This window comes from Rhipicephalus microplus, chromosome X (assembly GCF_043290135.1).
Source record: "Rhipicephalus microplus isolate Deutch F79 chromosome X, USDA_Rmic, whole genome shotgun sequence".
NCBI classification, from domain to species: Eukaryota; Metazoa; Arthropoda; class Arachnida; order Ixodida; family Ixodidae; genus Rhipicephalus; species Rhipicephalus microplus.
Window position 1 is genome coordinate 302,022,302 of NC_134710.1, and position 26,626 is coordinate 302,048,927.

At 42.6% G+C, this 26,626-nt stretch overlaps 1 protein-coding gene across 1 annotated transcript in view; it reads right to left on the reverse strand.

The window, feature by feature from the left end:
* Nucleotides 1–7,335: 7,335 nt before the first annotated feature.
* Nucleotides 7,336–26,626, reverse strand: part of LOC119161336 (long-chain-fatty-acid--CoA ligase 5) — a 166,361-nt gene continuing 147,070 nt past the window's right edge. The window contains exons 17-22 of the mRNA XM_075876628.1: nt 21,811–22,104; nt 20,855–21,099; nt 19,652–19,795; nt 16,968–17,069; nt 9,290–9,361; nt 7,336–7,371 (exon numbers count right to left, since the gene is read on the reverse strand). Of these exons, the coding sequence (XP_075732743.1) occupies nt 7,336–7,371; nt 9,290–9,361; nt 16,968–17,069; nt 19,652–19,795; nt 20,855–21,099; nt 21,811–22,104 (893 nt within the window). The remainder of the gene's footprint in view (nt 7,372–9,289; nt 9,362–16,967; nt 17,070–19,651; nt 19,796–20,854; nt 21,100–21,810; nt 22,105–26,626) is intronic.

Genomic DNA, 26,626 nt, shown 5'->3' on the forward strand with positions numbered 1-26,626 from the left:
GTGTTCTGTACATGCTGTAAATAAACTTTTTCTAAACGAATGATGGCATGGAATGCCACGGGACGGCTTTAAGCTCTTTCATAGTAGAGTATTTAGTACTCTAAATTGTTACCCCATTTTTCTAAACACACGCTTATTCAACACAGCTTCATCAAGTATGGGGTTCACGGGACGGCTTTCTGCTCTCCCATAGTAGAGTACCAAGTACCCTAAATCGTTAACCACTTTTTCTCAACACTGTCTGAACTGAGGGGCGACAATTGTTGTTGGCAAAGTTTTCAATGCCCCGACGGGGCGGCGTAAAATACCGTCGGCTATGGCAATTTTCGGTAGGCCCTACGGGGCACCGTGAGAATTATAAAATTAGAAGTAAATATTTGATTCATATTGCATTCGTAGCGCTTAATAGGCTAGTGTTTATTTGCTGACACATCCGCGAAAAGCTTTCTGAATAGGTTCGTTCGTACTGAATTCAAAACAAAACTAAATGTCAAAGCTGCACCACGCGGTTCGAATGCAGGTATTAACAAACGACGGTGAAGCAGTCATCCCAGGGGAAACTGCCTGCAGTTTTTAAAGCTCGGTTGGTGAACGAATAAACAATTAGGAACATTGAGGTATCGAAGGAGCATCTAAAAACCCGAAAGTTCCTTGTTATATTACTGCTATATCGAGTCGTAGACTGCACACTGCGACAGCTTCGACTCCCTTCGTTACGCGTGTGGCACCATTCTTGTCGATAGTCGCATCATGCAAGTGTAATTATGTGGATAAGGTGACAAAACTGCCATTTGATTGAGAGGCACGCCGTAGCTGAAGACCTGGGAACAGTTTTGACAATCTTGGGTCCTTAAACGATTACGCGCCCTCCGAAATACTGCTGCTGCTGCGGCCGGCATATTGCACCGTACAGTCAAAAGAAAACGTCACTTGACGCCACTGTCAGACTGTAAGAAGAAACCCTTTATTTACGAGCGCGCATATTGCAGTGAGCTACACCGATCAAATTCGTCACCATTCCGTGGAATTATCAGTTCACGATCACGTCATCACGGTGGCATTTTTATGAACGCCGACTGATTTTTGCGTGCAGCTTTTTTTTTTCGTTTTGCCTCTCGGGACCGGTTGATACCCTTCACAAAAAAATGAAGTCGTGACAGCACGTAAATTACCACTCTCTTTGACACGAGATGCGGTGCGATCAAGCTCATATAAATTGAAGGTAAACAAAGCTTGAGTAAGCGTTCCAGCGAAGCTGCAGTCCCTGTAATGCACGTTCGCCACTTCGCGTTCGTAGTCAGCGGGAAGGTCCATCGATGAACCTGAATTAGTGGCCTGACCGTCAACACAGGGTGCTGCGCTTTTCTTGGAAATGGTAGATTCTACTGCCGAGTTCCGCTTTCTCAGAGGTCTTGGATGCGGCGCTTTCCTCGATAAGTACATAGCTTGGAGCGTTGGTGGCGTCCGGCGATAGCTCAGGTCTCCGACGCGGTGCGCAAACTTCTTCCCCGTTTATAACGTGCACGTAGTCTCCGAGAACAGATGAAAGCTCGAAGTGTAGCTCACATACAGAGCAGCTTTGGTCCAAGGTCCCATCCTTTCGAAGTAAATTCTGTTCCCAAACCTTCCTCCGTGCTTCATCTTTGGGTGCAGCAAAAAGCGACGGCTGCTCACCTTCAATATTATACCCTGTTTCGCACCTATGTGCAAATCAGTGTCGTTGCCGCCGATGACTGGGCATTGTCTCACTGTCACGTGGTCAGCAAAAACATTGCCAGGAAAACTTTCGTTAAGCGGGTGCGAACACAAGCAAGAGGTCACCGAACAGCACCCCACAGCACACCTGCACCCGAGAAGGCAGAGCGGCGTGGAGCTGACAATCCTGCCAGGATGGATGGATGGATGGATGTGGCTGTACCCTTTAGATCGGGCGGCGGCTAACGCCATCTAGCCGTGATAGTGAACTAACCATTAGTTTTATTTCTTTTTTTCCTTTAAATAGTGAAGTTGAGGGCTGGTACTTTGCAGTGAAGGGTTTAATTTTCACTCGTGCCTTGACTTTAGCCACCAATCAGATAACCTTGTTCTAGTTCATTCTACCCGCTTAAAGTCCATTTTGCCCTCTCTGTTCCTAAACCCCAGTGCTTTGAAAAACTCTGCGCCATCATCCTGAACTATAGGGTGAAGCCCTTTACAGAACATTATCAAGTGTTCGGCAGTTTCCTCCTCCTCTGCACGTGCACTGCATACCGTGTCTACCCCTTCGTATTTGGCCCGATATGTCTTGGTTCGCAATACTCCCGTCCTGGCCAGCCCATGCTACAGCAGCGCCGCCTTGAGAACCGGTTTTTTGTCCACGTGCGCCGCTTCACGCAATGCATGGCGAGAGAGGGTGCCTGAACCAATGCCTGAACACACTACCCCATATTCTAGTACACTATAGTTTGGCCCCCTGCTGTTTACTAAGTATTTACCCGTCAGTTTTCTGGTTTGCTTCCTCCATTTTGTATCGACATTTCTCATGTACAAATATCTGCAAACCTTCCTAGCCCAACGCTCCTCCCTCATTTCCCTCAATCGCTCATCAAGTTTTATCTTGCTCCTAGCTTCCCTGCCCTTTAATGATGTCCATCCCATATCACCTTGTACTCCCTGATTTGGTGTGTTCCCGTGAGCTCCTAAGGCAAGCCTACATATTCTACGTTGCTTAATTTCTAATCTTGCTTGAACTTCTGATCTCATGCACAAGACCGCATTGTCGAAGGTCAGACAAGGAACCATGACCCCTTTCTATATTCCTCTCACAACCTCATACCTATTGTAATTTCACAGTGCCGTTTTTCATCACCACTGCATTCCTGTTTCCTTTAGTAGTTACGTATATTTAGTGGTCTCTAAGGTACTCGGTCCCATTGCTTATTCATTCACCCAGATATTTGTATTTATCCGTTATCTCTAGCGTGACCCCCTGTATCCTAAGCCCACTACCTTCATTATCATTAAAAATAAGGACGGCCGATTTTTCGTTACTGAATCTCAAATCTAACTTATCTCCATCATTACCGCAGATGTCTGTCAATCCCTGCAAATCTTCCTTGTTGTCGACCATTAGCACTATAACATCTGCGTACATCAATGCTGGTAGTGCCTGTTCAACGAGTTTTCCTTGTTTGACGAAAGAGAGGCTAAAGGCAAATCCACTCCCCTCAAATTCGGCCTCTAATCCTATTAGGTACATTATGAATAACAAGAGTGACTGAGGACACCCCTGCCTAAGCCCCCGTTTTATCTCTGTGGGCTCAGATACCTGTTTTTCCCATTTTATAACTACTTTGTTACTTTTATAGATATCCTTTAAAAGCTTAGTGACTCCACCCAACACACCTAGTGTGTCCAGTATTCCCCACAAGTCCTCTTGAACCACGCTATCGTACGCTCCCTTAATGTCCAAAAATGCTATCCACAGGGGCCTGCGTTCCTTTCCTGCTATTTCGGGGCACTGCGTCAGTGAAAACAGATTGTCTTCCAACCTCTTGTGTTTCCAAAACCCATTCTGCAGTTCCCCTAGCACCCCCTCATCCCCTATCCATGCCTGCACTCTTTCCTTTATAATCCACATCACCAGCCTGTAGACCACTGATGTCACTGTTATAGGACAGTAGTTGTTTATGTCAGCTTTGTCCCCCTTTCCTTTATAGATCATGCTCATCCTGCTAAGTTTCCATCCAGCTGCCTTTCTATCCTTTTTATTTACTTCTGCCAGCCACTGAGCCCCCTTTCTTCTATTCTATTCATTGATCAGAAGGGATGTATCCATTCTACAGCTTAGAAAGATATCCCATTTTCTTTCAACACTGTCTGTCGGCTCACTCCGCTGCTTAGCATGTCTGTGTACTCTAGAGGCTTCCCAACGTTTTGCTATGGCTCACCTAACCTCCTCATCCCACCAACTCTTCGGTTTGCGTCTCCTTTTCTGGGGTGAGTTGTCACGTGCCTTACCAAGCTATAGCTCAGTCTAATTGGAGTCGTGTATGTCTGTACTGTTTTATTCTCAGTGATTACTTTCTCAATTTGTTTAGTAGCTATTTCTATTTGCCTTTCTGAATAAAAAATTCCACCGTAGTTGCTCATCTTGTCTTCTTCCAGCTTTCATTGATTGCTCTTCCTAAACTTAGCTTGATACATTTGTGATGACTACCCAGACTTCTGGAGACACATTTATCTATGTGCATTCCCCTGAGACTATCATACATCCTATGTGACATCAGTGCATAATCTATCATAGACTGCAGCCTTACTGCCTCCCATGTTATTTGCCCTTCACACTTAGTACTATTGCGAATGATTATATTATGCCTTTCACACATATCGATGATCAATTTGCCTGTTGGCTCAGTATGCCCATCTATATCTTCTATGTATGCATTGATATCTCCTAGTATAATTATCTCACACTCTCCTTCTAATTCCTCAATGTCCTTTGTTATACACTCTACCATTGCCTTGTTTTCCTCGCTGGCCTTTGCTCCCGTCCACAAGTACACCAAACCTAGGAGTATCATCTGCCCAGCTACTTTACCTTTTAAGTATAAATGTTCCGTGCATCCCTGTTTGACTCTTTGCCAACCAATACTTTTATGTATAAATGCCCCAATTCCACCCCCTTTTTGCTGCCTTCTGTTCTATTGCAATATTCCCATACATAGTCCAGATGGCAAGGTGGTTCCTTCATGTCCCGAAGATGTGTCTCCACAAACCCATATACCATCAGCTCCTCCTGCCTTAACTGCTCTTATCTCTTCCCACTTCAACCTATTCCTGTCACCCTGCATGTTAATATAGCCTATGCCTGATTTAGCTCGGCCCTTGTGCTTACGTCAATTTCTTCCCCACGGACCACATGTGCCCCTTTAGAATCATCTTTGGCGACACTGTTGGCCTCAGGGCTCTGGGTCCCCTTAAAGAAGCTGTGGCTTGACGACCCATCCTATTACCAACCCTCTTGCCCATCGCACCACTGTAATGAATGCCATCTTGTGCAAAGGGGCGAGTGCCCGGCTTGCACACGTCTTGGTTCATTTCCAATACACTGTATCCGAGCTGCCAGCTCATACCCCTGATGACACAGTTAGCATCCACTGCCCTCCTTTCAGTCCCACGAGACTGCCCCCAGACCTCTGGGACTGTGCACATGGTCACATGCACACTCCCGGAGGTCTGGGGGCAGGCCTTTACTCGCCCGTGCGACTGGTATCTGCCAGTGACCTTGATCGGTGAGAAAAAAAGATGCATGTCTGAGTTCAATGATAATTCAGACTAAAGTCTGTTGTAAAACAAATGCACAGCAGTGACCAAGATTCGTCGCTCCATAACAGGAAATGTTCACTTCTTCCGAAATGTGCACGCACAATGTTGCACAACGGAAGACATCGCCACCATAAACAAATGATATGACATATTCATGTTTACGCCTTGCATGGAGGAAGGAATAAACTCTTTTCTTCATTTCCTTTCTCTATGACGCCTTGCTTTTGTGTGAATTTGGACATGCGGGTGGCTCTTTTTGGTTTTGTGTTGTGCGACGGTTTTCAAAGTAGCACGTTCACTGTGGCGAGCAGAAAGCATGCGGTTCTGTACGGTGAACATGGTATGTCAACGGCGTCGTGTTACTCCGACCAACGCTCCAGGTTTTGCTAAGCCGCGACTGCAGAAAAGGAGCGAAAGTTTTGCTTGTCTCATATTACCGAAGTACAGCCCGGATGCGGCTGATCTCAAGACAACTTCACCGGCATAGCATCAAGGTCCCCGGATTTCGTATTTAAGAAAATTGACTTCTTTCACATCATAGTGAAAGGGGTCTCTTGTACTGCCATATCAATAAAGCATTGCTCCGGCACTTGCAGAGTCATAAAGGAGCTTAATTAAGGTGACCATAGCCTGCTAAGGATACTGAATTTTAATTTAAAGGAAGTTTCTACATAACTAAGCAATTGCCGACTAAATTGTGGTCTTGAGATGTTAATTACCAACAAGGCGACAAAATCAAACATCAGTAAATCACAAATGCAAAAAGCAGGTGAAAATCACAGACTTTTTATTCATGAAAGCCTAACTATGAATGCCATGGATACATTCCAATGTCTGCTCTTAAGTACTAGTAATTCTTTGGTCATTTGGAACTAGAAGAGATGTACTAATAAATATGTCCTCTTTCTTCACGCATGTACGGTTATTGCAAAACACTTCTAGGATCCCAAAACAAGAGCAAAGTCCAAATAATGCATGAACATAAAAATCTTGTCACCAAAATTGTGTAAAGACAACCAGAGGAGGAAGGGTGGAAGGGTTAACGTCTTGCTGTTGTTAGGGGCTTGGAATGTAACAAAATCATGATTAGAAAAAAAAAACAGAACATGAAATGGTACTTATGAATTTTAATGTGTTAACCTAAGTTAAGTATAAAAGCAAAGGAGAGACAGCACCATGTTAGCCCTGAGACCTGTGCTGAATTTAAATGCATCGTTAAAGGTGGTCAGCTACTCTGCACACACTTGGTTTTTGCGCTATGCACTTATTATGGTAACTTATCACCACCATTATAGCCAGCTTCAAAGTCATGAAATCAGTTTGGACTAGACTCTGCGTTTTTGACTTCAGCATTATCACATGATATGATGTCGAAAGTAGAGTGTAAACAAAGGTCAATCATTTTAAGGTTTCACCTGAAAGAGTTTTCTAAAAAAGATTCTGAATAAATACTTATACATTTAAGTGATTTCTATGCATCAAAGAAAAACAATCATAGAGAGCAACGAGAATGCTACAAGCGTCAATGATCAAGCCTATAAAATGTGTAAAAATGATCATTCTTTCAAATTTAGATACCACTGCCGCACATATATGATCTTGATTTGTAAGCAGCAAAAATGGAAGTAACAAAAAAACTTGTTGACAGATGTGACACATAATGCATTCATCACAGTAGAACTGTTTGGACACTATCTAGTCAAAGATTAAAGCATGTGTAAACCTAGGAACGAGTAAATTAAAGGAACAATAGGATGCTGCAAACAAACACTCTATACAAACAAGAAAAGTAGAATGCAATTTCAGAAAAATGAAAAAATCCAAATCCATGGCCACTTGAGTCAAACATATGCCAGTTTAGAAAACAAAAACAGCAAAAAAAGAAGTTCTACACATACAATAGTATGCCAGTTCACGTATTACAGTGCAAATATGTGTGCACCAGATGAAAAGTAAAACAAATCAAAGTTCCTTAGGCTGGCTGATGAGTTGCCCGATACGAAAAAAAATTTCATTCCATTCAAGCCCTCACCCAAGCACTATGTTAGGGTTGTGATCCAGAGTCTGCAAATGCACGGTATGCAAAAAAAAAAACTTAGCAGTAATGGAGGGAGGAGAAAAGAGCACATGACCACTAAGAATGACATGGATCAGCGACACTAACTGAACTTCTTACACAATCTACAAGGAGTGGTCCTTGAGAAACAATGCTTGGGAGACTTCTTTCCAGAGTGGTTGAGTCTTGGAAACATGACAAGTAGAGTGAGTGGTATGGAAAAAAAGTGCACTGGTCTTGCACGCTGCCTCTTCTACATACTGAGAGCACAGGAGGGCAACCACAGAAGTTTAGAGAAAGGTGACTTCTGTGTCCTCTGCTATGACGCGTCTATTGCTAAAAAAAAAACCTTTCTGTTAATCCCTAAGGTCTTAGGCTAAGCTCCTATACATGCTTTCAATTTGGGGTAGAAAGTATTTCCGGCACTCGGGTCGCTTAGTCTTCAGAGTGGGTGTAAGAAGGCCATTGTCGACACTCAGCAAGTCACTGTGTACATAAATGTCCTTTAGCTGTACACGAAAAAAAGTAATAAGGCATGTTATTATTGCCCATTCTCAGACAACCATATAGACATGCAACTCATTAGTAAAAAAGAAAACTGGTATCAACAAAAATATGTATTTTTTAATCTTTGATAGGGCTAGATGACAAAGCTCAGTAGTTCATAGTTGGGATAAAACTTCAAATAAAAATCATTAGGACGTTTCATTCAGACACTTTTTCTCCAAGCATTCGTATGTAAATTACAGCCTAAAACTGTTGTGGTTACTATCTAAGTAGCAGTAGTGTGATACAATATTTGAAATAAATGTTAACAGACAACTTTCACCGTTACTGTCACATCAATCCATTTATAATAACAGTGCTCTTAATGAGAGAAAGTAATAATATCGGTGAGTTAGGAACTTCCCAGTTTATACAGACACCTTTCCATACATCTCCAGCAAGTTTCACCCCACTTTTTGCTTAAGAGCTCTTATGTAAAAACTTCAATACAAATTCATTCACCTTAAAAAACTTAATTTCTCATGTACTAAAGTATATTTACAATTACAAGATATGAATGTGATTCTAAAGATCTACCCCTTTTCTCCCCTTGCAAGTCATTCCACAACCCCAATATTTTCGTACTAAAATCAACCAAGTTCTCAAAAAGAAATTCAGCAGTTTTTTGTAGCTCAGTATTAGACAGAGTTTAACATTAGCATGATAGCGGGGGTTACCATGATAGCATGATAGCGTTACTGTGCCATTCGTTGCAGACAGCGCCTTATAGTTTAGCGGGATAGTGTTTAGTTGTTTTACGTGCCCCAGCTGAGATGGTGGCGCCACCTAGCGGAAGTTGAATAAGTTAAAAACAGTGAAAATAAAATAGAACGAAAATGTTTGCTTGTATGACCAGGTGAAGCAATGTTACCATTTTTTTAGTAATAATAAATGTATATAAATATGAACCATGCACCAAACGTGGAAATTTTTATGTAACCGATTTGCTTACATGGATCTTCTAGTTAGGCCTAGGGGCGTTCAAAATGGGAAGTGATCTCAACAACTAGGCTAAGTTATCCGTAATACTCTGTCGTCGAAGCGACCTGAAGACAAGCAAAGTCGTATTACACAGTTGTTTGCTACGAAAAAAGTGAATCCATTCCCACGAACGCTAAATTTAGTTAGAAGCGGGCATCCGAAACCCCCACCATGTTTTACGTACACTACATAAATCATGCAAACACGGTAACATTAAATATCAAAAATAGCATGCACACGTACAGTACACGGTACGGGATGTATAGCTGTGCATGTGCATTTCGATCCCACAATCCCGCTAAGTTTGCTAAGCCCGCTTAACTATAACCGTCTGTTAACCAAAACTAACACACTATGATAAAGCATGTCTAATCTTTCATCTCAAACAGCAGAACCTACCAGCTCAAAGGACTTTAGTCCAGCCAGTTTTCCAAGGCGAGAGAGGTCATCCAGAATAGATTTCTTCACAATCTGTAGAGATATGCAAGCAGAATGAATGTGAAAAAAAAAAAATGACATTGCTCATTACAGGTCACAGCTGTACTCGGTGGCAATATTTTAAAGGCCACCATACTGTGGCATATCTTTTTATATTAAAAAAGGCATGCAGGAACCACTCCCCGAAATTTCACGAAGTACTTGAAACTGCCACACTCCACTGATCAAATTTCTGCAAAATATTCACAGGTTTATGCCACGTTGTCAAGAAGACCACATGACACACAACACTGGACATGCGCAATGAAGCTGCCACCTTTATCCCAACTCGCACAAACCCCCACATGTTGACATGGTATGGGGTCAGTGTAGAGCACAGTCATGAGAGCTTGCTCTTGTAAGTGTGCGCCAACACGTGTGTTCAAAGCTAAAATGGCTGCACGAGCAGAATGAGCATCATATGCGTGCACATTGACAGTTGTCAACAGCGATTCTTACCTCAGCGGCACTTGACCACGAAACTTTTAGCTTTTCCTAAAACAAACTAAGTTCAAGGGACAGACTGATGCAGTTGGTTTGAAGTGCACTTAAGGTATGAGGCCTTTTTTCTTAAAATGTAGTTTTCCAGTTTTTGGTTATGTTAAATGCCCAATTTATTGCCAGTGATTTTGCTTCACAAAGCTTCAGTCTATGCAGTTTCTTTCCAAAGATACAAGCAGAAATGTTTGACCACCCATCATCGACGGAACAAAAACTGAAAGTGCCAATTTAGTGTCAATCACTAGCTTAATATGTAGTACTTCGTTGGTTATTCAGCACTCATATCAAGAGTCAACATGTAATATTGCTCTAAAAACCTTGTTAACAAATCATTTTTAGTAATAAAAGTTGTTTTTATCACCAAATGAACATGTAAATTAATAGACGCGTTTTTCAAGCTCAGCGACACTTATGTGAGCCTATAAACCATCAAATTTGCTTTGTTTAATGATGTGCATGATTTCAATATTGGCAACAAAAGCACATTTCACATTTTCAAGCAAATCGTGATCAAGCTTGACCACTTCACTGGAAAAGCGTGCCTCACAAACGATCAGCACCGTAACGTGAGAGCACCTCGTCATGTTACTGTTGCTGCAAGACAAGCTCGAAAAAAAAAAAATTTTGAGTTGTTGCTAGAGAAGAGCACACAATAGTAAGGTTCAGAATGTAACTGGTGACAAATATTGAAAATTCTATCCCTCCCGAGTACCTTGTGTAAGCACGTACTGCACCTGTTTCAAATCTTTTGTCGATTTGCTAAAAACTTGTACTTCTCACACGTTTCAGTATGCGAACAGTCGTAGCTGTTTTGCTAATTCAAATTTTTCATTAAGGGGAGATGCGGGTCGAAAAACGCGAATTTTCTTCAAAACTAGAGATTTTTTATTTTTGCCTGTTTTGATTAGATTAGTACTTCTACTGTTATGAAAAAAAAAATACTGGTGAAGACTTGACTAAAATGCTTTAAAATTGCATCTAAAGAGCATAAGGTGCCTGTTAAAAAGTCAAAAGTGTGCAGTCTTCGAGCACCTTGCCGCCGATAATGCTCCGCCGCTCGCCATTGTTGATCGCATGAGCCGAAGAGTCGACCCTCACTCTTCAAATAACAACAGTACACCTCGCTGATGCAGCGCAAGAAATAATAAAACAAGCACGCTTCTGCGCGTTTTTCGAACTCCGCGACTGGCTTATCACGTTGTACGGATCAGGGACCACCATTGGCCGTTGCGCACCTGTATATGCTGTGAAGCCTATTTGCGGGGTCCATGTCTTGTCGAGCAGCACAGCTGAACAATGCTTTTCTCATGTAGTTATCTCCGTTATGAATTACAAAAACCATTGCTCGCAAGTGAAAGCCGTTGTGCGGCGCGCTCTGTAGGAATAGGCTACGAGCAGTTGGTCCGATTTGCGGCAGTTATTGGCTTGCAAAAGCCAATGCATCAAGAGTAATTCACACCCGTCAGCCGGAAAGTTTGTGATGCGGTAATGGATGACGTCAGTGCCAAATTTGCGAGGTCGAAGGAGCTCGCAGTGAGGGAACTTAGCGGGGACGACATTGCCATATATGTACGACGGTATGTGGCACAAACATGGCCGCAAAATGGCATGACAGTGGACTTAGTTTAGATTTCGCAGTTCTGTCGAACTTTTTCCTAGCTCGCAGTTGGCACAAGGCTCTGCCAGATGGAGCGGAAGTTTGGCAAGCATTTCATGGCCCTGTCTGTGAGCGAAATGTCTGTGAGGAGTCCGCTCGAAAAAGCCGAGAGAGACAAACTCATGGTCCTGGCGTATATTAGTGGCAGTGGCAACTACAAGAAGGATTGTTCTTTTTGGTGTGCAAATTTCATCAGATTTAATGATATCTTTCATAAATAAAAACTCATTTTTAACTTTAAAACTGATTTTTCTAAAAACACAAATTTTATTATTTCTTTCTATGTGCCCCTCCTTTTTCGGCCACTTCTAGTACTCGGATCTGCATGAAATTTTGCCCAAATTTTTTCCAAAGTATGACAAATACAATTATCTAGTTTAAATTTCAATATTTTATTGTATTATAAAAATTGTATATAAACCTTTCCTAGGGTAGGTGAAATATGAACTTTTTACGTCTATTTTTTTTTTCACGCCTATTACACATTTTGTATGTGCTTCCTAATTAGTTATTTACATTCTACACTTTATTTGAAACATTATGAACTATGAATGGCAAGAAATTATGAAAGTTTAGGGATGAAAAGAGGGGAGGGGGAGGGCAAAATGGTTAAGGTTTTCAATTTGTCATGTTGTAGAGCTAAAAGTATGCAACTTGCAAGAAAACTAATTATATAGTTGAAATCAGCCTAAAAAGTTCTATAAATAGCTCAAGTTTCATTGCTCTAGGGTGAATATTAAGAAAAAGTGTCCTCGAGTAGCACCTCTCCTTAAAACTTGGCACACTCCCTTATCACAATAGTAAGCGTGCAATGAACCTGAATGAGCAAAATCGTGCTACAATATTCAATATGGCTACCTGTTATACGAAGGTGCCCCTAGTGTTATTGCTACTTTTTTGGTTATTTAATTATGTTTTTACTATTCCCCAGACCATTTATTATGGTTCATTACACAGGCCAAAGCTTTTTTAAATGTGCCGGCAAAAAATGAAAAAATTATAACGAGCAGAGCTTGAGTTAGGAGCGTTCGTGCAAGGCATACTTTTAATAAAATTTTTAAATATGAAAAATTAATGTAAAATATAACTTGCCTTATAATGCTCACATGTGCCTAAAAAGATGTGCTTTATATTGCAGATTGGTGTATAAATCAGCAGCGATATTATTAGGAAGAGGGGGGGCTTGACAGGAATTTTATGGCACTGAACAATGGCACTGAATAGAAGAATTTTCCAGTAAAGTATCAACCGGTAAAAAGAGAAGTGCAACTGTATTGGGTTTTTATTTTATTATTTGTGTGTGTGTGTGTGTGTGTATGTGTGTGTATGTGTGTGTATGTGTGTGTGTATGTGTGTGTGTGTGTGTGTGTGTGTGTGTGTGTGTGTGTGTGTGTGTGTGTGTGTGTGTGTGTGTGTGTGTGTGTGTGTGTGCGTGTGTGTGTGTGTGCGTGTGCGCACCTGTGTTCTGTGGGGTTGCTATCACCCCTTGCAGTAAAGTCGCATCTCGTGGCATACATGTGTCTCGCGGATACGAGAGATTTAGGATTAACAACCACTCAGCAGCAGTGGTGTTAACTTAGCAAGAAATTCGTTAAATTTAGTGTCCTTTCAGTCATCCAAGCTACATTTTCATCTCATCTGAAGTCTCAACGACATTTTCGGAGACTTTTAAGCATTGGAGTATGCCATTCTAGCTTTCAATTATTATAGCTTCAAAATATGATCACCATTAGAGAAAAAGTTGGGAATGTCTGCTCAAGTTTAAGGACCAGTTACATCCTGTGCAAAATGCAAAAATATAAGCACGATGCGCCTACTGTAGGAGCAAATTATATGTGAAGTCTTTTGCTATAAATAAGAATGCCACCACTAAGCAAAAAAAAGTCATCGAAACCGTACTGCAGTTCTCAACAGAAGAAATTCCACTTTTCAGCCGCAATGAAGCCTTCCTGTATCAAAGTGAAGCCGCTCTCTGCTTGTTCATATAGGAACAGTACAACCTTCCTTATCGCTGACCAACTCGGTAGGCCCCTTCGTAAAATTTGGTTACCTCTATAACGCGGGCAAAGCGTGGCGTACAGTAAATTTACCCACAGAACACGTTCTTCTGCTTCACATCAGAAAGTATCACTGGAAAGTATTTTCATATTCTGACTGTTGACTTCACTAACACAGAAAGTGGTTCCAAATATTGTTTTGAATATAATTATTTAGACAAAAACTGAAAAGAAAATACTGAGAAAAGTTATTATCATCATCATTATCAAGCATCGAGCTTTTGCTAAAACTGATAACAGTAAACTTCCATTAAGATGACTACTGTTAAAGGGCCACTCACCAGGACCCACATCCAATTTTAGTTAGACCATGGCAGTTGTGTGTCCAATGAAGAGCATCATGCCACAAAAAATTTTTCGATCGGTTCATTATGAGCTGAGAAAACTTATTTTGTAATAGTGCAAAAGAATGGTGCAAGAAGGTGAGCTCGACACCCTTGCCGTTCGCCTTGCGTAGCCTCCACCAGCCAAATCTCTTCCCTACCCTCTCGGGCATCCGAGCAAACAGTCACATGCGCATGACATTTCAGAGCAAGCCCAACTCCCAAAGGCGCGAGCGTGGTAGTGCCAGAAGTGATTCCAGGTGGTGAGGCTGGGTGGCGGCACGAGACATGAGTGGCTCTCTTTAGTGCGCAACAGCTGGTGTGGATAGTTGTCTTCCGACAGATTCCTGCGGGACAGCAACAGCGGGTCCTGTCCCGTGCAACCCTAGTGGCGAGTCGAACATCAGCGATGACACCTTCGCCTTACCTTGTGTTGGTTGTTATGTTGATCGAGTGTATTTAAAATATTGTATAAGGTTGTTTAGCATGTCCAGGGGTGCAACAGCCCAAATACAATTTGGAGCAATTTTTGGAGCAGCAAAATGTTATTTACGGAGCACTAAAATCCAAATTCGGAGCAGGTTGCAGAAAAAGAACCTGAATTTTTATCATGAATTACCAAATTTGAAGAGTATAAAAAGGGTTTACATTCAGAAAAAAAAATACAGTGAAATCTCGGTATAACTAACTTCAGGAGGCCACGGCAATGCGTTCGTTATTTTGAAAGGTTGCTATAGTGAAAACCCAGAAATTAACCATAAATACTTATTTTCCATCGACCAAAACGACTTACCTTTAGAACCGTGGGTCCTTGAACTAGTTTTTAATGAGAAAAAAAACTAATGCACAAGTGAACACCAGAAAATGTACGTTTACTTTGACGAAGTCAGTTTTTTTTTTAGACGCGTGCAGCACAAACTTTGCAGCGCGAAGGGCCCCAGTTCATCCACATTCCTGTGGTGCGATTCGGTTCTTTGGTCACAACAGCCTGCTTTTTGCCTTCCAGTTGCCGAAGAATATCCACTTTCTCGCTTAGCAAAAACTGATTCCTCTTCTTTGTTGCAAGCAGAGACGAACTCATTCGTAGCAGCAGCACAGCGCGGACGCTGACTTGCTTTGTGGACACGATAGGTAATCACCGAAAACAGATGAACAAGACTGACAAGCAAGGCCTCCTAGTCTTAGAGCACATGTAGAAATGACAAAAATGAAAAACCTGAAGCGTCGCGGTTGTCATCGCCTCTTCCGAAAAAGCAAAAGAAGTGCTAAAAAAGAAAATTCCTCGCGTTTCGTTTTCTGCTCCCTCACTGTCTCAGGTTTTCCGGGCCTATGCTTCCTGCTTAGTGACTCCCACTCTGCCCTCTGCCTCCCTGACCTTGCCCTCCCGTGTTGCCCTCGCCTCTGCGCTTGTAAACCTGCAGCGTCGGCGTTTCAATAAAAAAAAGTCGTCCTTTTTTTTTTTTCCCCTCTGCACTGTCGCGCGTCTTCGGAGAAGCCAATAGTTATAGCGCGAGAACAGAACGACAACAAAAAGACAAGAAGGACATGAACGCTCTTTGTCGTCGTTCTGTTCTCGCGCTATAAATATCGTCATGTCATACCAACTATCCCAAACTGCCACACTCCTGAGAAGCAAGGCGTCCGCTCGTGTACCGCTCTGGTGGTCGCAACGGATTTCAGAACATGAGTTCGTAGTACTGAGGCGTTGTTAATATAACACGGAACTAAATTAATGCTCGTTATTCTGAAAAGTTCGGTATTCTGAAGTACGTAGTAGCAAAATAGTTTTACATTGAAACCATTAGCAGTCGGCACGGGATTTTTTAAAAGTTCGTTAATCTGAAAAGTTCGTTAATGTGGAGTTCGTTCTACCGAGGCTTCACTGTATGTATAAACCATTCAACATAACCGAGATCCTGCAGTGTGAACATCAGCACTGCTATATCAATAAAGTATTATTTTGAACCACCCCACTGAGCAAACAATTATAAAGTCCACATTAGCATTAGCAAATCATTTGACAGACTCTGCAAATTTAAATGCTGATCTGCCAAGCTCCTGACCTTAAAATTCGGGACACTCATAAGACCGAGGGGTAGAGGTGGTAAAAAAAAAACAAAACAAAAAAACTGGTGCACAATTTTGCTTCTTTTCAGAAAAGCAGAATTGTCACACTGCTCTAAATGATTGCCAGTAGCTTATTTAGATGTCAGTGATCATACTGGTACTCAGAATTATGCGGCGCACACAAGCACGAGTAATCGAACCAAAAAACACTGGCGTTCGCAGCACGTCGAGCTTGTTCGTGCATGAAAAACACAACCTACCCTTTCAACTTGTTCCTAACATGCCACAACCCAATTTTGAGGCTAAAAAATGTATATTTCCCGTGAAGACAGCGACGCATTTTCGGGTTGAAGTTCTATTGTTCTACTGATAGGTATCCGCTGTGGTCAGCGGTGTGATAGATGCACAGTGTTGTTACTTTATCTGGTCGATCACATGTCACTAATGTCTTCACCTAACGAGTATAATACACCATGGTTTAGGGCTATAGTGACTGCGTGCTTCGATTGATGACGCAGACTGCAGGTGGACAAGGTGGTCTCTATTTCTCACTAAAATTGGCGGACCCGGGACAATTTTGAGTCTGGCTGGGCATTTCGGCGTAGTGTGGCACAAGTTCAGCAAATTTTATAATTTTGGCACAGCTACGTGCAACGATCAGGAATTGTATCAAATTTGTGCAATTTGTGCAGCTGTTGCTTCCCTGCATGTCACTAGTGACGTTTTGATTTGGCTGGTGATATCCTTGATGTAAATGTAGTTCGATAAATATTTTGCTTGGCTTGGTCCAACTATGTCTACTGTCTCCGTATGTTCTGAGAGCATACTTCATTACGAGCCTCTACAGTTCCCAATCCCCAACATTGGGGCTGAGAAGTTATTAGAATCAACAACATACCCGCAAAGTTCTATTGTATGTTTTGATCACAGCAGACATTGCACTATAATACTTCACGCTGTTTGTGAATAACTATTGCAAACAGTCTTCCACTCACATTGTTCCTGCAGAGTTCCTGAAATGTGCCAGATATGGAGTTTTCTGCTGCCCACTGCATCAAATAGTCTTGATCAGGAATCACAACTGCAACAAGGCAGGACTGCAACAAAAAATTGAAATTGTGAAATCAAACAGATTACTAGTGAGTCTATTATTTGTTAAACACAGCCCAAACACACATCACGACCTTAATTAAGTCTATACCTTATAGTGCCTTATTTTATTACATCACTACTTACAGCTACATTTGTAGCCTCATTTCACAAAGAGTATTTCTATCATCCCATCTGAAGTTTTCTCCCACCTTGGCCTTTATTTAGTTTAGTTCCTCACGTCCAACCATCTCCTGGTTTAAATAAAATGAAAGTTATGAAATTACATCATCAAAATTTAACAGCTACATAGATGCCATGGTTATTTTATTCCCTGCCATCATCTTAAATTAGCCATAACAACTCATTTGTGCTTGGGAAAGTCAAGTTTTCTCTACATTTGAGAATCGTAACTTCAGGCATTATTAAGATCAAAATCATGCTGCAATGCTCCAGGTTCATTACACCTACTACCCACCACGGAGCCCAACAAGGGGACGTGGCAGAACATGTAAACATGTCTGCACAACGCCAGTAGTACGCCAGTGCCATAACCTAATATATCTACCCAAGTTTGGATGTATTTCCTAGTCTGCAGGCTCAATGTTAACAAAACATCACATGGAAAACCTGCGAAATATTAGGAATCGTGTCACTTGACACAACAAACAGTCCACAAAATCTACGTAGCACAATTTCTCACTTAAACATGTGCACACAAGAGAAGCAGCCGTACCCCCAGTCATAATCTCATAAAAAGGCTTCAGCTAATCTTGATGCCCATACCATCCAACAAATCAGTTCAATGACTAGATTTTTGCTAGACAAAGTAACTCCACCTCACTTCATAGATTTCGTGTAGATATTGTAGAGGTGTACAAATATTCAATATTTATAAACAAATTGAACAGTTCGTGCTATTTTATTCGTACTTGAATAGCTGAAGTTGTCAGATATTTCAGTGGTTCTCCGCCATGGATGTGTCCGAGACCCCTTGTGGACTGGTGGAAGTGATGGGGGACCCCTTGCAGTTTAAGGGAGGGAGGGGCGGGGGGCACGTCGATAAATTAGCACAACTAGTGCGTAAAACAAGTGCCTTTTATTGCCACCAAAAACATCAAACAAACGTGCCACATCATTTAATTTTGGACAGTTCATCAATTTGTGGCACAGTCTCGCTTAAACAATGTTTAAGTGCAACTTTTTTTTAAAAGTGGGTGAGGGTTTCGCGGATCACAGAAATGGCTTCGCGGTCCCCATTTGAGAACCACTGAGATATTTGTTCAATCAATATACACATAAGCACGCACGAACGCACCGACAGGTGCACAGTTGTACCTTGTTATTGTTATCCTTAGAAAAATAGTGAACCTGACACGAAGCTAGCTTCTTTATATATGGCATTCTTTATCAATGCACATCACTTGCCCCTGGCATAGCATGGGGCATGGGATGTGGCAGGTACAGTGGCATTTCGGGATACTACAGGAGTCCATGTGGGCAAGGAAACAAGAAAGCACATAAGTTGTATGTCTGTGCGTTCATGTGCTTTCTTGTGTCCTCGTCTGTATGGACTCCAGTAGCATTCCAACATGCAAAACCTAAGGGCTCCCATTATGATACTACTGCTCTCAAATTTAAGTCTGAAACACAGTGCGAAAAATCTAGTCTCATTATACAGGTGTCAAAGCATCTTTGTATGTCTGGGCAACTTTTATGCATAAAAAGTTCTCAGAACTCCTCCAATTGGAACAGTTTAGTTTATAATGTGCAGCTATTCTTCTTTATCATTTGCTATTATCTAGTCCTGCAACAGATAATGAGTAAATATCATGACATTCACTAAGAGACAGTACAGGAGCTTAGCCGATCTATAGTTCACATACCTATGCTCACCTGTCAACTCAGCTGATGGCAAGACTGCCATTTACAGTACTACAGAAGTGTGATTCAGCTATCCAGCATATTGGGCATCCTTAGAGTCCCTTCAATGACCAAATGCAATGACATTCTAATTAGGCTAAAGTTATGAGTATAGCATATGCTGCTAAAACAGTTTTGACAAAACTGATAGCATTAAGCAGATGACATGAGAACCTGCTGGTTGGAGGATACAATGTAAATCCTAGCATGCAGCCACCAGGAATAGCCAGTACTCTGTAGGCAGTGTGCAAGCACGAAGGTCATGCCATGGAGACATGCATTTCCACGTCGAAAGCTATATTCCAACGAGAAGTAACGGTGACTTTTTTTTAGAAGAAAAAAAAATGTATGCTTCGGCTAACTTTAAAGGTCACATACATCCTTTATATTTCAAACAAAAGTTTGTGCAGAGGATGCTCGACTATCTGAAACTCCACTATCTGAAACTAGGCTTTCCGCATGTCCTGAAAGTTCATTACAGTTGGACTTCAAGTACAAACAATATTGTTCACTTGAAGGAGCACTGACAGTACTCAAAAGCATGAGCTGCATAAACAGTTAATGCCACAGAAGAATATCAAACACAAAATACTTAACAAGATCTAATAACATAAGCCAACAGGATGCCATTAGAGACAGCCTAATGAGTTACTGTGAAACTCAGTACCTTGAGGCTTTCTCCATGCACAAAAATCTGGGCCACAAACAAGGAACGAATAAAAATGTTTTCCAGCTTCTCAGGAGCAATATATTCCCCTTGGGACAGCTTGAAAATATGCTTTTTGCGATCTATGACCTTCAGGCATCCATTCTGGAAAAACAACATTCACTGTGAGCACACATGCTTTCATCAAAAGCCCTGCATGATAGCAAAATACTATGCTTCAAACACCATATGGTAAACCAGTCCATTTTTCAGACTAGTGATCTTAAAGCTGAATTGTACAGTAAAACGCATACAGTGGAACCCCGATTATACAACTTTTAGGGGACCATGCAAAACTGTCGTATAACCCAGGTACGTATAATCGAAAAACTAACATTATAGACCGCGACACTCAGCCTTGCCCGAAAAACGGGTACAGACTGCCTGAATAAGCCCATGGCACAACCTTCTGCCTCTGCAATGAGGGTACATTAACCTATTGTTGACAGTGGTCGCTAATGGCAGCTGTAACTAGTCGAAGGAGGTCTGAGCAAATCTTTATTCTCAGCCTTAAAAACAATGAAAGCCAACGTGCATCTTTCTACGGATCAATAGAGTCTGAAAATCGCCTGCACGTGAAAACAAAACCAAAACCATGCTGCCGTGAGCCTTGAATCAGAAGAGTCAGACGCAGTGTCATCGCTATCAAATAATAGCAACAGACAATGACTTTATGTACGATGCGTTCTTGCGCTACTGAGCTGTGCACGTTGTAATTTGTTGCCTAGTGAAGTGCAACTACAGTCGAACCTCCCTATAACGAAACTGGAGGGATGTGTGAAAAATTTCGTTAAAGCGGAAATTTTGTTGTGGCGAAACCTGCCCCAGAATACTGTCACATTTGACTAGAAACGTCACAAACTTAATTTATTCGTGAAAGAAGTCTGTCGTCTTTTTTTTGACATCAGCGCCATGGCGAGTTGTTCACAGTCGGTGATCTGCTGCATCGCGACTTCATCATCATAGACGCCAAAAAAAATTGTGAATCACATCAAATGAGTCCATTACAGTCAACGCAGCAGGTGGCGCCGAAGCATCTTGAGCGTCACACTCATCATCCGATAACGTGTCGTCATGGCAAACTTCATCAATAATTGCCTCGTCAGTTAGCTCCTCATGAGCAATAAAGTCCGTGTCAACGGCGAAGAACTAATCCATGCTCACATCCTGTGGTATATTTCCGGTGTCCCGAAGGGCTGCCCAGGCCGCAGTTGCTTCTCTGGAAGGAGGCTCCGCTCTGCGACGATCGTCGTCTTTGTCGAGTTGAATTAACGAGTTGGCCGTCACTTCAGCGTCAGGCTTAAAGCCGGTGTGAGTGAAACAGTTTTCCATGATGCTTCGCCGGATCGCCATCCACAACGTGGCAACCATTTGAAGAGCCACGAATAAAGCCACTTTGGTTTGGTGCCCTGTGTCAATATTCAGCAACAGTCGCTGAATGAGCCGCTGCCGATAAGCGCTTTTAAGGCTGCGAATTATGCCCTGATCAACGGCTGAATCAAAGCCGTGCAGTTGGGTGGAGAAAATGGCACGTACACATTGCCCAGCTCAACGTCGTCAACATTATGAGCTGAGCAGTTATGAATTAGCAAGCACACCTTGCGGTTTTGGGCCTTCATGTCACGGTCAAACGCATTTATCCGATCACAGAATATGGCCCGTGTCATCCACGACTTTCTGTTCGCCACATACTTTCTGGCCACATTCTGCTGCCTTTGACGCATCGAGGCCTCAAGTTTTTGCCGATGACAAGCGGGCAGCGCTTATCTGAACCATCCACGTTAGTGCAGAGAAGCAGAGCCACATGTTTCTTGCTGTGCTTGCTTCCACTGCATGCTTGGCCCTTCATATGCAGAGTCGTTTTTGGAAGCAGTTCATAAAAAAGCCCTGTCTCGTCCCTATTATAAATGTCGGACGAAGCATAGATTTCAGTATGTCTGGCAAAGCAGACGACGCCCAAGTTGCTGCAGCATTGGTGTCTGAAGCCGCAGACTCGCCGCACAACACTTTTCCCACGATGTCATGCCGGGCTTTGAAACATGTCAGGCAACTTGTGCTTGCAACAAAGTCCTCAATGCCTACAATGCATGCCAAATTCAGTGCTTTTAGCTGTAACACACTTTCGCTGATAGGCATCTTCTTGGCCCGCATGTCAAGGAACCAAGTGTACAGTGCCTTTTCGAGATCCTCATGTGCCGACAGCGTCAACTTCTTGTGCTTTATGGACGACCCTGCAGAAATAGTACTGGTTATCGCGTCCTTCACCTTCAAAATTGTGTACGGCGTGCTGTTGGAGATGCCGCATCCCACAGCAACGTCTCCTTTTTTTCTGCCGGTTGAAGCTTCGCTGATGGTTCGCACCTTTGCCTCAAGAGTAAAAAACTTGCGCTTTGCTGCCATGATGGCGCCGAGTCCTACACACGCGAGCACACAAGCACAAATGAAGCGCAATGATCGCCTCGGCATCTTTGGTCACAGATGATCACATGATCTGGCATGAGTACGTGTTGGCTGTGGCTCCGGCTCGGCAAAGCGGAACAGCGCTGCATCGCAAGGCAGCCAACCGCATCATCATTATCATCACCAATCCATGGCGCTCTCTATAACTTTGTTTACAGGCGGTGCAGCGTGCAATGGCCGCACATTTTCGGTGAAACAAAGCATCATCAAAGTACGAAAAGTTGCACAGTTGGCGATGCGCTCACTTAATAATTGAACAAATTTTCAATCCAAGCGCCGCTGAGCGAAAGTTTTGTTGAAGCGAACACAAGCCCGAAAAATGTTTCGTTGTAGCAAGAACTCTGATGCATTGACTTCTATGGCAAGCTGACGAGGAATAATAAATACTTCATTGAAGCGGAATTTTCATTGAAGCAGTGTTCGTTGTAGCAGGGTTCGACTGTAGTGGTGCCCCGCTGTTGAATGTTGACATCAAGTGAAACTAATTTTGCATGGCGAAAGCAGCTGTGTCGTGCCCTTGATGATGATATATGGTGTTTTTGGCGCAAGGGCCATTTCATGGCCAAAGAGCGCCAGTTCATGGGACAAGGAATGTGGATAATGATTGTGATTAGCGGCTGTATAAGGGCCATAAAATTCCTTGCAGTAAGGCGGGTAAAAACATACAAGTAATAAAATCATGACCATGCCGTGAAAGGTGTGTGTGGTGTGAATAGGTGACAAAACTTGGTGATAATGTAAAACGATGGTGGACATGTATGGCATTAGCACAAGTACCTCACTCATTCATACCCTTGCGTCCAAGGGCCGTGAGGCAAGTGCTTTCCTGTGTAGCCACCGCAGCAAAAACCTCTCTGGAGAGGTCGTGCTACGGAATGCCCGGGTATATGATATGAAAATTATGAATTTCTTTTAAAAACGCTAACAATGATTTATGACTAAAAAACGGTTCCCTATCAACGAACATTGCAGGGTATAAAGGTATATGTTGTCGGTAGGGTAATGGAAAATGCTGTTTTCTTAGAGTTTCTAAGTGTTTGCACTGAATTGACATGTGAAGGACTGTTAATGCTTCAGCACATCTGTCACACAATGGTAGATTGCCACCGGACAAAAGATATGTATGTGTCGTGTATGTGTGTCCTATCCTGAGTCTCGTTAGTATTAGCTCTGTATGACGTGATTTTGATACTGGCAGCCAATGACTAAGGTGTGGCTTAATAATGTGTAGCTTGTTTTGTGTGTGTGTATTCCACTTGCTCTGCCAGTAGTCCCTGAGGTTTCGTTTGAGAGACGGCTTAAGATCAAGGGCCGGGATTAATATGGGTGTAGGGGCAGTGCTTTTGTGGACGGATGCAGCGAGCTGATCCGCCCTCACGTTGCCTTAGATCTCACGGTGCCCTGGCACCCAGCACACTACAACATGTTGTTTGAGTGTGTAGAGTGTGCACAAAATGGAGTAAAGTGAGACAAGGACCGGGTTTTTTTGTTTTTTAAGACTGCAGAGCCGTTACCACACTGAGGGAGTTTGTATAAATTACTGCTTTTTGTATTTGTAAAGTTTGCTGTGTCTAGCTGCCACAAGTATCGCGTAAGCTTCCGCTGTGAAGATACTTGTGCCTGGATGTAGAGGGCCAGCATCCAAAAAGGATGGGCCGACAGCAGCGTAGGACACAGAGGAGTTAGACTTGGAGGCATCTGTAAAGAACTCAGGACGTGTGTATTTGTGTTGAAGTTCCAGAAAGTATGTTCGGATATGGGCAATAGGTGCATGTTTTGTAACTTCTAGGAAAGACACATCGCAGTCTATAGTCTGCCACTGCCACGGTGGCGGGTATGCTACAGGAGCTATTAAACTGTGTTCAAGTGACACTCCAGTTTCTTCAGCTAGACCCTTCAGGCAAACTGAGAAGGGCTGCCTCATCGAAGGCCTGTTTTGAAACAGAATGGAGCTCGACAGATCATTAATAGTAGAGTATGAGGGGTGCTTCTTGTCTGCTTTCACCTTAAGAAAACATACAAAGGACATGTGTGTTCTCTGTAAATGAAGCGACCAATCATTTGACTCAACGTAAAGGCTTTCTACAGGGCTGGTGCGAAAAGCACCCGTAGAAAGGCGGATGCCCAAATGGTGCACGGGGTCCAGCATCTTCAAAGCACTTTGAGTTGCTGACTGATAAACAATGGCCCCATAATCTAAGCGGGTGCGAATGAGGCTTCGATACAGATTCATCACTACCCCAAGTAGTACGTGACAACACTTTTATAACATTCATGGCTTTTAAACATTTTGTTTTTAAATACTTGATGTGCGGTACGAAGGTCAACTTGTTGTCCAAGATTAAGTCTAAGAATTCATGCTCGGCTTTGACAGACAGACGTTGCCCATTCAGTTGAATTTCAGGTTCCGAGTCCACGCCTCTCTTGCGAGAGAACAAGACACACGTGCTTTTTTGTGGGTTAAGTCGAAATCCGTTTTCATCTGCCCATTTGGAGACCTTGCTTAAACCCAGCTGAACCTGCCGCTCACACATTGCCAAGTTGCATGACTTGAAGCCAAGCTGAACGTCGTCCACATATGTACAATAGAACATATTGCGGGGGATGGACAAGTGCAAGGAATTCATTTTGATAATAAAAAGTGTGCAACTAAGTACACCACCTTGTGGCACGCCTGTTTCCTGGACAAATGTTTGGGAGAGAACACTGCCCACACGGACACGGAATGTCCGGTTTGACAGGTAACTTTCGATTATGTGAAACATTCTTCCGCGCACACCAAGGTGAGACAGGTCTCCTGGAATTCCGAAACGCCATGTTGTATCATAAGCCTTTTCGATATCGAGGAACACAGAGAAAAAATATTGTTTATGAACGAAGGCGTCTCTGATTTGTGCCTCGATACGAACAAGGTGGTCTGTGGTGGATCTACTTTCTCGAAACCCGCACTGAAATGGGTCGAGCAAATTGTTTGTTTCAAGGATATGTACAAGTCGGCAGTTTATCATTTTTTCGAAGACTTTGCACAAGCAGCTTGTAAGTGCAATAGGCCTATAACTTGAAGCTAAAGAAGGATCCTTGCCCTCTTTCAAAATGGGAATAATAATAGCCTCTTTCCAGGAGGTAGGAAGTGTGCCAGAAAACCAGATAGCATTGTACAAACAAAGTAAGGTTTTTCGTGTTTCGGCTGGTAGGTTTTTTAACATTTCATACACCACACGGTCAGAACCTGGAGCAGAAGTACTGCAGGAGTTTAGAGATGTTCGGAGCTCAGCTAGACTGAAAGCTTGGTTATATGCCTCGTATCTAGTGGATTTGTGTTCGAGTTTCTGCTTTTCTATTCTTGTTCTGTATTTTTGGAAAGTGTCAGTATAGTGGGACGAGCTGGATATTCATTCAAAGTGTGCACCGAGGAAGTTTGCCTGATCTTCCAAGGTATCACCCCGAGTGTTTACGAGTGGGAGTGAGTGTACTTGTCTTCCTGCTACCCTACGAACCATGTTCCAGACTTTGGCCTCTTGTGTATATTTTATTTATTTTATTTTATTTATACATACTGCAGCCCTTATTAGGGCTATTGCAGGAGTGGACATACAAATGATCAGGTGATAACAAGCAGAAACAAAAACATGAGCATATGGCACAAATTTGTGGTTCATAGTACTACACAAGATACAGAATGAACAGAGCAAGAGCACAGAAAGCAAAAGAACATGGAAATATCTACGCATGTGATATTGCACTCAGAAACTGCTCCAATGGGAGCCCGCGGGTATCGCTGGGAAGCAAGTTCCAGAGCTCAATAGTGAAGGGAAAAAAACTATACTTAAACAAATCAGTTTTGGGGTGAAGTGGCGTAATATTTAGCGCATGTTGACTCCTGGTGAGAACAGAGGGTGGTGTGGCAAACTGCAGATACCTGTGGAGCGAGGACAAGCGCGGCGAATTAATCAAGGTGTACAGGAGCTTTAAGCATTCTGAATGGCGCCTGGCAGATAAAAGAGTTAAACCCAAAGGTGCTAAGTTGGACGTAGGCGAAAAATCCCGGTCATATCTTCGGCAGATAAAACGGACGGCTTTTTTTTGTATGGATTCTAGTTTTGCAATGTCGGATGCTTTGTGCGGATTCCACACGACACAACCGTATTCGAGTAATGGCCGTACTAACGTTTTAAATGCTAAGAGCTTGGTTTCTTTTGGTGCTACACGGAGAACGCGCTGTAAGTAACCTAATCTCTTCAGGGCTTTATTATACGTAATATCAATGTGTTTGGACCAGGACATGTTGTGAGTGAAATGAAGGCCGAGGTACTTATATTCCATTTTTCTTGTTAAATGACAACCATCGAATGAGTAGGGAAATAGATGAGCGGATGACCGAGTAGAAAATGTCATGCACACAGTTTTTTGGAAATTTACATTCATTTGCCAGGTTTGGCACCAAGTGCAAAAATTGGAAAATGAGTTGTTCAGTTT